We start from the raw sequence: 15170 nt of genomic DNA on the forward strand, positions 1-15170 counted from the left end.
CGCTGAAAGGACCACTGAAGGGTGTGCTTCAAGGAGGACGTGGTACCCAGAGAGAGGGACCGGCAGGTGAGATGCGAGGCTCTGTGTCCTGTTATTTTCCGTCTGGAGATACATGTGTTTGGTTGACACAAACACGACCAAGCACCACAACCGGCAATGACTTATTCCCTGTAGGTGACAAGGATCCAACTTACGAAGAGTTTCTGTTAAACTCCTCCTGTTGACGAGGGGATCTGGGTTTCACAGGCTTCCTCGGAGCTGAGTGGCATCATCTACAAAGCCTGGCACTCTCTCCTCGGGGCGGGAGGTTGGCTGGTTTTTCACAGCAGTGAGGCTTTCACTCACGAGGCCCATATCCATGGGTTTGGTACAAAGTGCGCTTGCTGGCTTGACTGATTTCTTTTGTTTTTATGATCTGTGGTTTGTTTGTTTTTTCCCCCGCTTTCCTTGCTGGAAGTTGGATGACATACACATTGCATATCATGTATGTTTTATATGACAAGTGTACAGTGCTTAACAGCTACAAAAAAGGCATACCAGGAGCAGGTAACTAGGCATGTTACACAGTAATTTATGGAGGGATGTGTAGGGCACATTGTTAGGTTGTATAAGATAACTAATTGTGAGCTAAATAATTATGTCTACTTCAATTGGATTTGATGTTGTTTTATTACAGTGGATGTCACTTTGCTCAAAATCACAAAGAAATTTTTTGCATCCAATTTATGATCACTATGAGGGTTTCCTCAGAATGAGCTAAGCTTGAGGGTGGGGGAAAGATCATATCCCAAAATAGAAAACCTAAAAGGGATATACGCTGCTAATATATTTTTAATTTTGCATGAGAAATGTTAAATGAGATAACAGGAAAGGTACTGAATAATTAGAAACCAGTCTTGGGCAAAAGTCAGTCATTGAGGAACACGGACAAAATTGGATCAGGAAAAAATGGCCTCCACTGAAGCAGCTAACACAAAGTCAAAGGATTAGCTCCATGGGGGAAACCTCATTTGGAACCTACTGACTTGTTTTTACACTCATTTCAAGCAACCTCCAATTTCCCGGACCGTAGCAGATCGGTAGCACATGCTACAGTGTGACTGTGGCTACAGGCACAGTAACGAGTGATGGGGAACCGGGCACCAGGCCAGAAAGCGGCACTAAGAGCGCCGCACATCTGCTGCACCGCTGACCTGCAGCCTTCAAGAAAAGTAAGTCACGCTGGGTAGACCAGATGACCTCCGCCTTCCTCGTTTCGCCAAGCACTGGTTCTGCTTTTAAGGTTTCCAGAGGTCAGAAAGGAAGCAAAGGTGGATGACGGCCTTGACTGCAGGATTCATTCCATGTATTCCACGTCCTGGCAGAAACGGCGCTGGGACAGCGGGTCATCTGAGAAGGGGTCCTGGGTTTCCGGCTTAGGGACCAGCTGGTCAGTGACACCAACAACTGAGGTAAGAAAGCCTGAAGGTTCTGAGGACGTGTCCACGTTGTGGGCGCAGATCCAGGGATCGCACTTCAAATGCCCACGACCGTGGAGATCTGGGGAGGTGGTTCCTCTAAGTGCTGACTGTGAACGGAAGCTCAGTAAGGTCAACCCCCAGCACCCCGCGGTGAACCAGGTCACTGGAGCTGGGGGCGAGGGTGGGCTGCTGAAGGACAGGGGATGTGAGAGGCTGCAGATAAAAAGCCCTGGCAGCTCTGGCCAGAAGCCTGGCTGGGATGGAAAGAAGGGCCAGGTCAGTGAGGGGAGAGTGCAGCGTGGATGTCAGCAGGTGGGAAGTGACCAGTAGAAAAGGGATGACTGGTGACACACGTCCCTAAGACTTGAGAGACGAGGTGTGAGGCAGGAGGCAGGGCTCAGTCTCCGCAGCGATAGAGACCTCCGTTCTTGAGACAGCAGGACCAGGGCTAAGGTGAGGCGTGGAGGTGAAGACAGGCTGGAGAAGGGGCGGGAAGGCAGGCAGTCTCCGTAGCACGGCACCTTTCCCTTCCTGTCACCTAGTGGAGGAGAGCTTAGGGCTTGAGATCAATGAAGGGCTAACCCAGCAGATGCAGAGGAAAAGCGAGGCGGCCAGGAGAGAGGGAAGGGCGGCCAGGCACCCCGCGCACCCGGCCGGATGCACAGGCCATCCGTCTACAGAGATCTCGGTCGGAGAAGAGCTTTGTCCGCAGGGCCGCGGGCAGGGCAGATGGTGGGGAGCCAGGGCCGGGGTCACAGGGCGAGTGCAGCTGAGGAAGGAAGAGGCGAAGGAAAGGCCGTGCGCGGCACAGCTAGAGAAGGAGCCCCTCATCGCCCAAACAGAAGGGGCTGGAGGGGCCGGGCGCCCGGAGCTCCTGAGGGGACGAGCGGGGGAGGGTGATCGGGACGGGGCATGCGGCCACGTCCAGAGAGCAGCCGGGGACGGGAGGGCCACAGAGTGGGGGCAGAAGAGAAGGAGGAGAAGGGGACAGGCAACGACATCGAGGCACTGAGAATCCAAGCGGGGACCCTGCCGTCGCCCAGGGTGGGCGAGGAGCTGTAGGAGAGAGCGGGACCCTAGCCCAGGGGACCCTGGGGGGTAAGGAACAGCCCCAAGGACACCAGGGAACAGCAACAGGGAGGACACAGTACCACGCAGAACATCGGGTGACCTGTAGTACTTCCAAAAATAAAAGTTCTGGTTTACTGGGCAGGGGGAATCAAGCAGCAAAACCCTTGGTGGAGTGCTGGCTTAGGCGAGGTGGCCGGTCTGGGTGGCAGGAGAGCGGTGACCTACGGATGGCGGCGGGACAGACGGCGAGCAGCCTGGCTGCTGGCAGCGGCGCTGGGGCTTCTCCTGAGCCTGAGTTGAATGACGGCAGAGAGGAGCTGTGACATCGTGGGTTTAACATTCCCGGCACAGGCCCCAAGGGCTGCTCAAGGTCACGGACAGGCTCTGAGATGGTGCGGACACGCTCGTGCGGGTCAGACCCACCGGGGGCCTGAGCTTCCTTAGCAGGTGAGTGAGCCTGGCCAGCGAGCCAGCATCAAAACTGCAAGTTCTTAGGTGATACCTACTTGATGTAATAACATGAAAAAGAAAAAAAAGAAGAGGAATTCTTCTCCTAAAGTAGAAACTGCCCAGAAAAGGAAGTTGGCGGCCAGTGAAGCAGACAGAAATGAAGAGAACTAATAAAAAAACAATGATCCTTAACCAGGAAACAAGTTTGGATACTTTAAAGAGTAGAATGTTAAATCTGATTGAGGTATACGAGAGGATAAAATTATATGAAGAACTAAGGGCAAGCTGTTTGCCAAAATGTTGCAGAGAACACTCCAACTAGGGTAATAAAAAGAGAAAAGTTGAACAGTTATTTTTGTATTTGAGGATTCATACAGAAAACGTGTCTTTCTGAACTACAACTTTGGAGCAAGCTTCGAGTACCATAAGAGTATCTGCAATTTTAGAGATTACACAGAAATGAAAGCACCCCATGTGAATGGGAAAGGTCTCTGGCATTCGTTGAGAAGGTACAGGCTTCAGAGCCCACCTCCCAGTTGTGTCCTGAGTTAGAGAGAGATTCTGACTCGTATCAAACATCCAGTGTTTGTCTAGCACATGCACTAGACAATGAGATCCAGGGGGTCATCACTGATCAGAGCCTATATGGAGGAGAAAGATTTCTGTTCGGGAAAGGAAAGGAGAGTAAGGACTTGATTACCCTTGAGAATGAGCTCAAATGCCAGCCCCACCACCCTAGCTCCGGGACCCTGAGCAGATACCTAGCCTCTCAGAGAGTTTCCTCACCCGGAAGTGTGTCCCAGTGTTTACCTTACCCTGTCCTGGTGAGGATTAGACACTGGATACAAAGCACCTTGTGCAGATTATTCTAACTTCACCCTTCATCTAGAAATTAGGGTTATAATTCAGGTTGACACACCAATGGTTTCTCAATAAGGAAAGATTTCCTGGTACAATGGAAACAGAGTAATAGGTCAATACCAGAAGAATCTCATTCAAGGATATTGACCTGAAAGCATCTTTAGTCACATAACAGCTAGAAATAATAGTCACGTAACAGCTAGAAATAACACTGTTCTTGGGAAATGTAACTAGGGAAAATTAACTTTGTTACTAAATGATACACACCAGAAGAAATACAGAGAAGGTCACTTTTAACTCATAATGCTTTCGTAGTTGTGAACATTTATTGAACTTATTTATGTAATAACAGAACACACTTTAATATCAATTTTACCAACAAAGTTTTATCAATGTCTAGACTATGAAGGTCCCTACGGATTTTAATATTAAAAAGACAATCCAAAGTAAGGACTTCATTCTTATAAAGGTATGTGACAGGTATAGTATCCTAGTTTATGTACCAATTTATGACAAAATTACTCAAGGTGCTAATTTATGAAAAGTGGGGAAATAGCAATGGCCACCAAATAATTGACTTCCATTCCCCGCCCAAAGAATTAGTGCAGTCAAAGTGGTTCTGAAGGTAAATGTTAGTCTTCAAAACACCAAATATTTTTATCAGCTTCACAAAGACAATGAGAACTAAGGTCAAAGGCAAGTATATTGTGTCTGCAAAATAACAAGAGAAATTTCGCTCTTCCTAAGAAGATCAGGGATTCCCATCTGTGCTCACCCACGGCGGAGGTCCGCGCTCTTTCCACAACTCTGCTGCGTCCTCCCCATTGGAGAAGGGACATCTAAGTCTGCCCTCTACTTCAGGAAGATCACTAACTGGAAGAAACAAGTTCAAACTGAACCGCGGCTGACATTTTTTGGAGACCAGGAGGCACTGCTGTGGTAGACGTTGTCCGCCTAACAGCCTTCCCCCAAGGAGCCACAGTAACCTCGGGAAACAGGACCCGAGAACTCCAGGACAGGCGCTGTTTTTATAAACTGATTCCCAGGCCCCTCCTCCCTTCCTGAGACTGGATTAGAAACACAGGTTTCAGCTAAAGAGAGCAAGGCATTACCCTGCCTGTAACTGGTCCAGGGCAGGCACTTGACCTAACTTGGCCCAATAAGATGGGGATGATGGACTTTATTTCATAAACATGGGAAAGCACTCCTCTTTTCTATGGATGTAAACAAGGAAGGGTACCCAGATTACAAAGAGTAGCCGTTTTATGACTCAGGGGACGAGGATAATACAGCCAGAGGAGAGAGATGTTAAAAATTTAGGTCCTTGCTGACATGGCTGAGCTTCTGAATCAACCAGCCCTGAAACCTCATCTACAGCTATTTTCAAGAATACATGTTCAAACGCAACAAGAGGAGTGCACTAGAATGAATTCCAACAGACCAATACTTGAATAAAGTACTCTAAAATGAAAAAAAAAATACATTTTCATATTACCTATGCCACTTGCAGTTGGAAACCTTCCACCTGAGAAAATGACCAAAAGAGCTAACAATCTATTATCTATTGAACAGAAATTTTCTTTTAAGCATAATTTCTAAAAAATTTTATTTTTGATCACATAGAGTCAATTTATAATCAGAAGGTGGTTCAGTAAACATGGATTTAGAACCAGGTGAGTGCATTCCTCGAATGTATTTAATAACTACCAACTGCCGGGCATTTGAATGTTTGGTGAACACAGATTCCGGTCACCTGGTGTCTGTCCCCAGGGTGGGGAGAAGTCTGCCCGGGTGCCCCAGGCCCCAGGGCAGGGTGCCAACCTCCCTGAAGTGCCTGATGGACACACTAAGGCCTGCCTCTGGACTCTCGTACCTGCAGGCCGGCCAGCTGCCGTATGTCCATCATGTTCTCTCTGCAGGTGCAGTTACGTTCAGCTGGGCAGCGGTCAGGGGCTGCTGCCCCAGAAGCAAAGCAATGGTGCCTCTGCAGCCCTCAGCTCCAACCGCTGGGAGCTGGTTTCAGATGTGACTTCCCAAGGGAAGTCCATTCTCAAAACGGATGCCTGTGTGACCTCTTTGGAGAGGTTTTAATTAGAATTGCATTTATAGTACGTACAGTGTAAAAAACTGGTAGACTTCTACCATAAAGAAAAGAACTAAACGACATCTTCCAGTCAGCTTTTCTATTCACCCTGGCGTTTTGTTTCACATCCTGTAACTGAGAGGAAAATATACCACCTCCCCAGTGGAATCAAAGTGAAGGCTCGTTCAGCGTTCCCTGACGGCTGTCCAGGGGCTGGTCACGGCATGGGGGACAGAAAGTCATGCAAGCAGTGCCCTGCTTTCGAAGAGCTTGCGGTCTAGTCTTGAAAGAGGTGTGCTTTGCCACCATCAAGAGCTGACTGAATTGCAAAACAGACCTGCGAGTCCCCGCAGGCAGCAAAGCCGGGTGTTTACTGTGAGGACTCCTGTCGTACCCAGGGTAAGCAAGTGAACCAGAGAACCTCCTGTGGCGAAGCGAGCACGGGGCACGTAGCGACATTTTAAATCACAGCAAAGCAGGGAAAGACGCTGTGATTTTAAGTCCGCAGTCTCTTCTGGAAGATTAAAAATTCACATTTGAAAAATGGTAAACCTCCCTCTAAAACACATCGTCTCATTCATAAAGTATCAGCACTTTATGAATGGTGTCCCTCCCCCCCATTTCTAACTATTAGCTGCTTTTTAAGACTTCTTAACTGCCCAAAACACAGCATATACGAGAAATAGAAAGAAGTAGAAGGCCAAGGTCACCAAGTGTTGTCATATACGCAGTTACTGTTCTGAGTAGTGTAGGGTTGCATCTAGCTGTGGCAGAGCAATCAAGCTTGGTTCCCCCAGGTATCACATCCGTCATCATCGGGGACTTATTTATTGGCCAAATCTCTCTCAAAGTAAACTTATTTTTGTTGAGAAAGCTTGGTGGGGATTACAAAGGAAGACAATTTGTAGACAGACAGTGTTTGTTTGACTGATGTGTTCTGCTGTAGTACCCTATCCTTTACATCTGCCTTGCTTGATCCGCCTTTAAACAATAGTATCCTGCACATCAGTTTAGCTTTTGATTCATATTCACAGCTACAGAGAAGCAAAAGTCTTCTTTAAACACATGGAACTCAGTCCATTACCAAGATGAGACTGGCAGAGAAAGCTGCGACGTCCAAAGACAAGTGTTACAGGACACAGAGGAATCAAAGGTTTTCCCTCAAACTATTTCCACTGGCGAGTATTCTAATGGATTTGTTAGAAATGGGAAAAAAAAAATCTATTACAGCAGTCTGAGCAATCTCTAAGGATGGTTAAGGAGAAAAAAAAAAAAATCAAAGAAACTTCAGCTTTCTTCTCATTCCAAAAAAATATTCAGAGCAAAGATCATCTCTTAGGCAAACGGGTACCTGGGGAATAGCAATGGGTAATTAGTTGGGTTTGGGACATGGGGTAGGCTACCTCTAGGCCATCCACACGCAATAGGTAGGTAGGGAGTTGAAAACAAGATATGTAGCTTGAGGGACTGATGTGGCTAGAAATATTTAGGAGACTTCAGAGAAAGGCAAATGACAGGCAAGGATTGGAATGCTTTATAGTTCAAATGACCATGAAAAAGTCTCATAAACTTCTGATTTTCCACAGAACAATGTTTTCAAAGTTCTAGGGCCTGGAAGCATTGTAGAGAATAGTGTCCTGATATGCAGTTGTGGTCCTTGGACCAACAGTGCGTTCACAGCCTGGGAGCTGGGCAGGTGCAGAAGTGAATATGCAAAACCAGAATCTGCATCTTAACACACCAGGGGGCTCAGGGCACATGCAGTTGAGAACCACGGTTGTAGTGTTCCCCAAACGTTGGTTCTTTTTCACCAATTTTCAATGGTGAGAAAAAGAAAAATACAAACATTTAAAATAATAAATGTATTCAATTTAGAGAAATGTCCTTTATTCTGATGTTATATGCTTCCTTTGTTGACATTTTTTACATGCCCTGTCTAGCAAAATACAGTAATGGCAATTTAGGTGATTTCCCTAACAGCAAGTTTTTTTCATACTTCATTGGAACCAGATGACTCTGAAGACGTTATTTCCTTTGCCTAGAATGTTCTCCTCACTCCACTTTGCTTTATCAAGCCTGAATTTCTCCCTGAATCATATTTTGACTACCAACGCCTATGTATTAGTTTCCTATGGCTGCTATAACAAAATGCCACAAACTGGATGGCTTATTTGGTAGTCTCGTAGTTCTAGGTTAGAAGTCCAAAGTCAAGGTGCTGGCAGGGCCAGGCTCTCTCTGAGGATGCCAGGGAAGGACCCCTCCTTGCCTCTTCCTAGCTTCTGGTGGCTGCCGGCCATCCTTGGTGGTCCTGGGCTTGTAGTCACATCACTTCGACTTCAGCCTGTCTTTACATTACATTTTCCCTCCACGTGTCTATGTCAAATTCCTCTCAACTTATAAGGATGCCAGTCATTGAATGAGAGCTCACCCTAATCCAACATGACCTCATCTGAACCTGATTACATCAGTAAAGACTCTATTTCCAAATAAGGTCACATCCACAGGTTGCCTGGGCTTAGGACCTGAACATACCTTTTAGGGGACACAATTCAACCCACAGCAGCCTATAGTGATAACATTTTAAAAAGAACATGTCCTGATAATTCTCAAAGTTATATGTCAAATGCTGTAATACTTTCAAAATAGAGGACAAAATAAAAATATTGAGTATACTGTATCAATAATAAAACTAGTATATGACCAACAATTTGTGTTCTGGCTTCATAGATTGTTGTCACTGTAGAATGCATAAAGTCCAGTGTGTACAGAGATTTGGCTTAGACTTTTCCTCACTCTCAAACTGCCTCAGCCCTTACATTTTTTTTTTTAATTTCTAGCATCTTCTACACCAGGGGTCCCCAACCCCAGGGCTGCAGACCTTTACCGTCCGAGGCCTGTTGGGAACTGGGCCGCACAGCAGGAAGTGAGCGGCGGCAAGCAAACAAAGCTTCATCCAACGCTGCCCATCGCTCCCCGTCACTGGCATTACCGCCTGAACCATCCCCCGCCCCCTCGTCCATGGAAAAGTCGTCTTCCACAAAACCGGTCCCTGGTGCCCAAAAGGTTGGGGACCGCTGTTCTACACCACTTACGCTTCTCAGCTCCTTTCTGAACATCACTGCTTGATACTACCTACTTGATTCGTTAGTTTTGTCTCACAAATCTTGGTATCAGAAGTTAAAGCCAATTTGTGATCAGCCAATCTGGAGCTCCTTGGGAAGCCCCAAGCCATACTAAGTGGCCAGAGCGTTAAGAACGCTGTGGATCGGGCTTCCCTGGTGGCGCAGTGGTTGAGAGTCTGCCTGCCAATGCAGGAGACACGGGTTCGAGCCCTGGTCTGGGACGATCCCACGTGCTTCGGAGCAACCAGGCGCGTGAGCCACAACTACTGAGCCTGCGCGTCTGGAGCCTGTGCTCCGCAACAAGAGAGGCCACGATAATGAGAGGCCCGCGCACCGCGATGAAGAGTGGCCCCCGCTCGCCGCAACTAGAGAAAGCCCTCGCACAGAAACGAAGACCCAAAGCAGCCATAAATAAATAAATAAGTAAAAATTAAAAAAAAAAAAAAGAATGCTGTGGATCTAACAATGTCTGCGAAACACTGTTTCGGTTTAGGGATATTCAGAGGGAGGATTTCAACCAGAAACCTATGTGTTAGAGATTTCAATGTTGTATTACAAGATTAAGTAAAGTATTACATAACATATGTTATTCATGCGGTTGGTGCTTTCAGAGCAGCAAAATACTGAACACTATTCAGTCACTGGCAAGTGAAATACTGCTTTAATGAGCTAAAAGGCAGGTAGACAGAGCTCATTAACAGTATACTGGTAAGCAGTGGTTCTTTATTTTTCATCATATACCTGTCAAGCTACAGAGACTCCTTTTCCAGAAGAGAGAAAATGAGCACAGAGTACAAAGGAGTTTAAAGATTAGGCAAACATTCCTTTACCAGCTACCTAACAGGCGAACGTCCAGAAGCAGGGAACCAATGCTGTGCCAATCTACCAATGATAAGTGAAGGTGACAGCTTAGGACTTGGTTTTGGGTGACTTATTTTGGGTTGGCACTTTCAAGTGCCACACTTGCTCTTCCTAAAACTAATTTTCTATGCGTTTCTTCTATTAGAGGGAAGGATTAAATTCAGTTAGTTAAAAGTAAAAAACATATTTGGAAGGTACCATGAAATAAGAACACTAAAGGTCAAAGCCTGATGAACAGAATCTGATCAGTTAACCTGGGAGGCTTGATGAGCTCTGTCTGAAGTGGAGATGCCAGATTTTACCAAGGTTATTGTTTCATATGAGACAACTGAATAATAAAATCCCTATCTTCCCATATTCCTCCTAACTCATAACCCCACTTGGTTTCTTACTTGGACTTTCCACCCCTCCCATGTGCTCCTTCTCCGGGTCAGAGGAAAAAACGAAGTGTGGGGAAAGGAGCACTTGAAAATAAAGAAAAAGCAAAAGCATAGCCAAAACTTGCTGGAGAAATGGCTTTTCTTTAGGAAATCTGACTGTGGTTCTCTACAGACAGAGGCAGACCACGTGGATGTGACAGGTGCTGTAGCATCAGAAGCTCCCACGACACTGATCCTTACAAGCCAGGGACGTCCTGTCAGACTTCCTACGCCTTCTAGGAACAGCCATCCTGCTCCCAGTGTTACCAAGAACAGGGCAGGTTCCAGTCACAGGAGTGGCTGAAGGTGGAGCAAATGCCCAGGGGCCAAGGGGCCTCAACCACACTCCTCTTATAGGGACCCTGGATCCCTCAGGGCCTGGGTATTTGCGCACTGGTTAACGCCTCCCTGGCCTGGGTCTGGCTCAGGTTTCTTTCTAACATACCTTCAGAGACCACATTCCTTCAGAACGCCTGCCTGAAGTTTTTAACGTTCATTAGTATCATACCTGGATTAACACTGTATCCCCCCCCCCCCGGACTGTAAACTCCCTGAGAGCAGAGCAGTGCCGGTGGGTACCTTGTAGTGTTGGAAACCACGCCGGCCCATAAAGCCGGCCCACGCCTATCTGTTGATGGGAAAGGGGGCAGCATGCCAGGACACACGGAAGAGACATGACTGATTTGCCTAGAAGTAATGGTTCTGAACTTGAGCCCCTCCCTGGGACTGTAAAATCCAAATCAGACTTAATCTGAGAATGCACACATCTGAGAGTGATTCCAGACTCGTGAACACCTCATGAACCTTGATACAAAGCAGAAGTGTACTATGTTGTTTATTTTTACCACGCAGGACAAAAACACACAGTTTATGAATTGGGAAGGCTTTCGTTTATTAAAAAAAAAAATCTCTGTTGGGTGCCTTCAGGTGTGGGTGCTACAGAGGAAGCAAAGATCAAGCCGACTGGGCTGTGCTTCGGAGGTGTTTATGGTCTTAAAAAGACACATTTATAAATAGCCATCACGCAGCCTGAAAAGTCTCTGGAAGAAGAAATGGATGAACTTGCCTATCGATAAGTCCTTGTAATTTCAGTGCAAAGGAAGGACTTCCAATCTAGGAAAGCTCAAAGTGCAATAGCCGAGAAGCACACTCAACTGCAGGCGTCGCCTCAAGTCCTTCACATCCCTTGCTAGGGACAATATCGCAGATGAACCGAGTCTCCAACTGGCTTCCCAAACCCCGACTACTGATATCAGACTAAGAAAGGGAAACCCTACCGGCGTGAACGCGGAGAACCAGCAAGAGGACCCTCGGAGAAGCAGATCACGTAGACTGGCTACCCTCGGCCGGCCGGCGCCCCGGCACTCGGATCGGCGCCCCGCCGCCCGCGCCCACCCCACCCCGGCCCGCAAGCCCGGGCCCCCGGCACCCCGGCCCGGCCCGCCCCGCCCGCGCCCCCCGCGCCCCGGCCCGCGCGCCCGCCTCGTACCGTAGGTCTCGGACATGGCCGTCTGCGACATCTTGGGAGCGGCTCCGCCTCTCGCGGGGCACCGTCTGCAGCTCCGCCGGGCCGGCGGCAGGGAAGCCCGGTCGTCGGCCGCGCCTCGGAAGGGAACGCCAGGGGCAGAGGACCGGAGGAGGGAGGGGCCCGCAGTCCCCACGGCAACTGCCCGCCACCCCGCGGCTGCGGCCCCGCCAGACTGTCCGCTCCGCGCAGGCGCACGGCCCCACCCCCCCACCGGTCGGGACGCGGAGGAGGGGGCAGGGGAGGAGGGAAGGGGCGCGAGGCCCGGCCCCCGCTGTGGTCGCGCGTGCGCGCGGGGAGGCCGGGGCGGGGATGGCCGATGGGCGCCGAGGAGCCGGATCGGGGCGCGGTGGGGGGGCGGCGAGGGGCGGGCGGTCCGCAGGCCTGGGGGTGACGGGGTGGGCACAGGGGCTGGGACCGCGGGGTCCTTTCTCGCGCAGAGGAGGCAAAATTCCCGCACTGGCGAGGAAGGCAGCCCTTTGCCAGGTTGGCCGCCTCGATAAAGGCTTGGTCGTCGTCATCTGGGGCGCTCGGCCGGGGAAGGACTTCCTCCGCGCTGGAGGAATGACCAACCCGGGGACGGGGTGAATGTGTAACTAGGAGGCCGTGCGTGGCCCCAGGTGTCCAGCTGGAGGCCAGCCCTGCGGGCGGGGGGGCAGGCTGACCTGCCGGGGCCGTCGCCGCTGGGGCCGAGCTGGCGTCTGGGGGAAACTGACAGAAGCTTAAGACGTACCGGTTCCAAAAAGACTGTAGACGTTGGCCCCTCTGCACCTCACTTTGGGGAATGTGGCCTTTGGGCAGGAAGCATCTCTGGGCTCTCAGCCGCAGACCCATTTCTACGGGTAGGAGTCGTTGGTTGACTATTTTGATTTAAGGAGCACAAATGAATTCAGAATCCCCTTCTGTTGGAAATGCAGCGATAAACGTTTACTGGGAAGAGATTCTTGGTTGGGATTTTGCTCCTTCGGAGCGTGATCAGGGCCACGTGGTATCTCATAAGACCCAACCTTGTTCAAAAGACACAGTAGAATACTAAAAATATGCCCTGGCTAAGCTCCCAAGTGACTTGGATGGTGGGGAAGATGCCAGGAAATGCATTTTATTCAAGCCCATTTGACTCTGTCCTCCAAATTGGCATCAGACCTTCCCTGAGATCTTCCCCTCCTCTCCAAAGCCTATCTGGCTCGGCATTTTACTCTACTCTCTGATGCTAGCAGAAAATAGATATCCTTGCTTCTAAGTCACAGAGGAGGCCCCATGCTGAAATGTGGTGAGAACTGCAATTTCCTGGAATTATTTTGTATATATCCCTTGTTCAGTGGCTGGGACACTTTGTTGTTTTCTCATTTGGCTTTCTGCAGGTTAGGTTTGATTTACACTCCTGAGTATAGCAGACTGACTCTAATTAGAGCTATTTCAGAAGAAAGACAGTGATCCCATTCTTTACATCTAAGTCTTCTTCCTGTCAGGAACTTCTGTGGATAATAAGAAAGGAATCACTGAGTTATTGAAACTGGACCTCATGATTTGTGAAACCTGGACAGCGTGATAGAAACAGAAATTAAGTGACTGTTTCAAAGCTGAGAGCAGTTTTCTTTACTGTGGCAAAAGAATGCTTAGATAGGCCTGTGGAAAAGACTATTTGTTTTGGAAAAACCACCCAGAGAAGCCATTTTTGTTTTAGTTTGCAAATATAAAGCCAAAATATCACAACTTGAAAGGGAAGTACTCAAGAACTGAGGTTGGAAGGAGCCAAACTTCCTTGAATAATAATGTGAAAGATGATTTGCATCTCAGCAATGTAGGGTCTTTGAGAAAAAATACATTTCTCCTAAATATTCTTGGAGACTGCTTTGATTCTGAGGTACTGTTGATTGTGTGGAAGGGAAACTTACTGCAAAATTAATCTGTGTTCTCTCCAGTTATTTTCTCCTTTCTCTTCAGGGGAGCCTTCCAAAATCCTAGGCACATGGGAAATTTGTCTAATGGAAATGAAGGGAGAAGGAGTTCTTCCAAAATAGGTCTTGCCCACTCCTCCTCAGGTCAGTGGGGCCTGGAAGCACCTGGTACTTTCCTGTTTGCTCCCTGGCAGTGTGTCACATTTAATGAGCGATTAGGAGCTTCAGGGGCTGCCAGCCTCACAAGGAGTCCTGTTCCCCAGGACTGGCAGAGGCCCACATGGGTAGGGGCAGTGGTATCTCTGGAGGAACCAGTGAGGACAGATGGGCTCCTAGACACAGGGTCAGACCTAGAACGGCGGCCTGGTCCCCTGGAGGGGAGCCTTAGGGCTCGGGATGAGAATCCAGCATGACCCTGACATTCTGGGGAGTGGTGACACTGGGAACAAAGGGACGTGGCATCCTTGGCAGAGCCCGTCTTGGCGGGGGGCACTGGTCACAGTCTCTGTGTCACTGTGATTTTCCTTGGTAACTGAAGGAGGTGAAGTACAGGAGCCAACTTGTGTTTGAGTATTTGGGGACTCAGAAATATCTGGGTGATACTGTGAGAAGGTACCAAGTTCTGTACAGGTCGGTGGAGGCTTGAAAATGTACCTAAGTTAGACACCCAGGCTGCTGACACTTGTGACATGTAACTCATGTCTTCAAGGTGGAAGAGACCTCGGAGGCCACTGGACAGGTTTGCCTTCTAGTGCCAAACAAAACTTCCACTGTAATGGGACCTGTGTGGTGTCAGGGGGTGTTCAGTCAGGATGGGCTAAGTTAGCTGTAGTAACAAAGGTGTCCCAACATACCCATGCAGTTTATCTCTCACTCAGACTGCCTCCTGCACTCATGCTGGCAGAGGCTCAGCTCCACGTGGCATTGGTAGACCCAGGGTGCCCCAAGGGTCAGCTGCACACATGCTGCTACTGTCTCTTGGGCAGGGGGAAGACACGGCACCACGTGCATTAGCTCGTGAGGACCCCTTCAGGAACTGATAGAATCACTTTCATTGACATTTTACGGGACAGAGCAAGTGACGTGGCCACACCTAATGTCAGAGCACACAGTGTCGTTACTGCTGCAGAAGGAGAGAAGGGGTTACGTGGAGAGATGTGACATCCCCGCCCCTGCCCAGGAGGTCTTGCCTGTGCAAGCAGCTCATCCTGCTTTTATTTTAAACAACTTTGTTGAGGTATAACTGACATTTAAAGCACACGCTTTGATAATTTTCTGGTATCTGTGTACACCTATGGTCGCTACTCCTGGGATGTCACTGCTTCCAGGCCTTTAAGGTGGACAGAAGCATTTTTTCTTTTTATGATTCTATTTTACCTGCTGTTTGCTTATTAGGAATAACGGCTCGTGAGGTTATTTG

At 48.7% G+C, this 15170-nt stretch overlaps 1 protein-coding gene across 6 annotated transcripts in view; it reads right to left on the bottom strand.

Moving 5' to 3' along the window:
- Positions 1–12089, bottom strand: part of RAB4A (RAB4A, member RAS oncogene family) — a 94928-nt gene extending 82839 nt beyond the window's left edge. For 3 of the 6 annotated variants that reach the window (XR_014253442.1, XR_014253444.1, XM_082425022.1), the window contains exon 1: positions 11817–12089. Coding sequence is in view for 3 of the 6 variants with exons in the window: in XM_082425022.1 (XP_082281148.1) it covers positions 11817–11847 (31 nt within the window). In the remaining 3 variants the exon portion in view is untranslated. The remainder of the gene's footprint in view (positions 1–11816) is intronic. The other 3 variants (XR_014253443.1, XM_082425023.1, XM_082425021.1) reach the window with 2 other exon arrangements.
- Positions 12090–15170: the final 3081 nt, after the last annotated feature.

Source organism: Balaenoptera physalus (assembly GCF_965194825.1).
Source record: "Balaenoptera physalus genome assembly, chromosome: 14".
Lineage (NCBI taxonomy): Eukaryota > Metazoa > Chordata > Mammalia > Artiodactyla > Balaenopteridae > Balaenoptera > Balaenoptera physalus.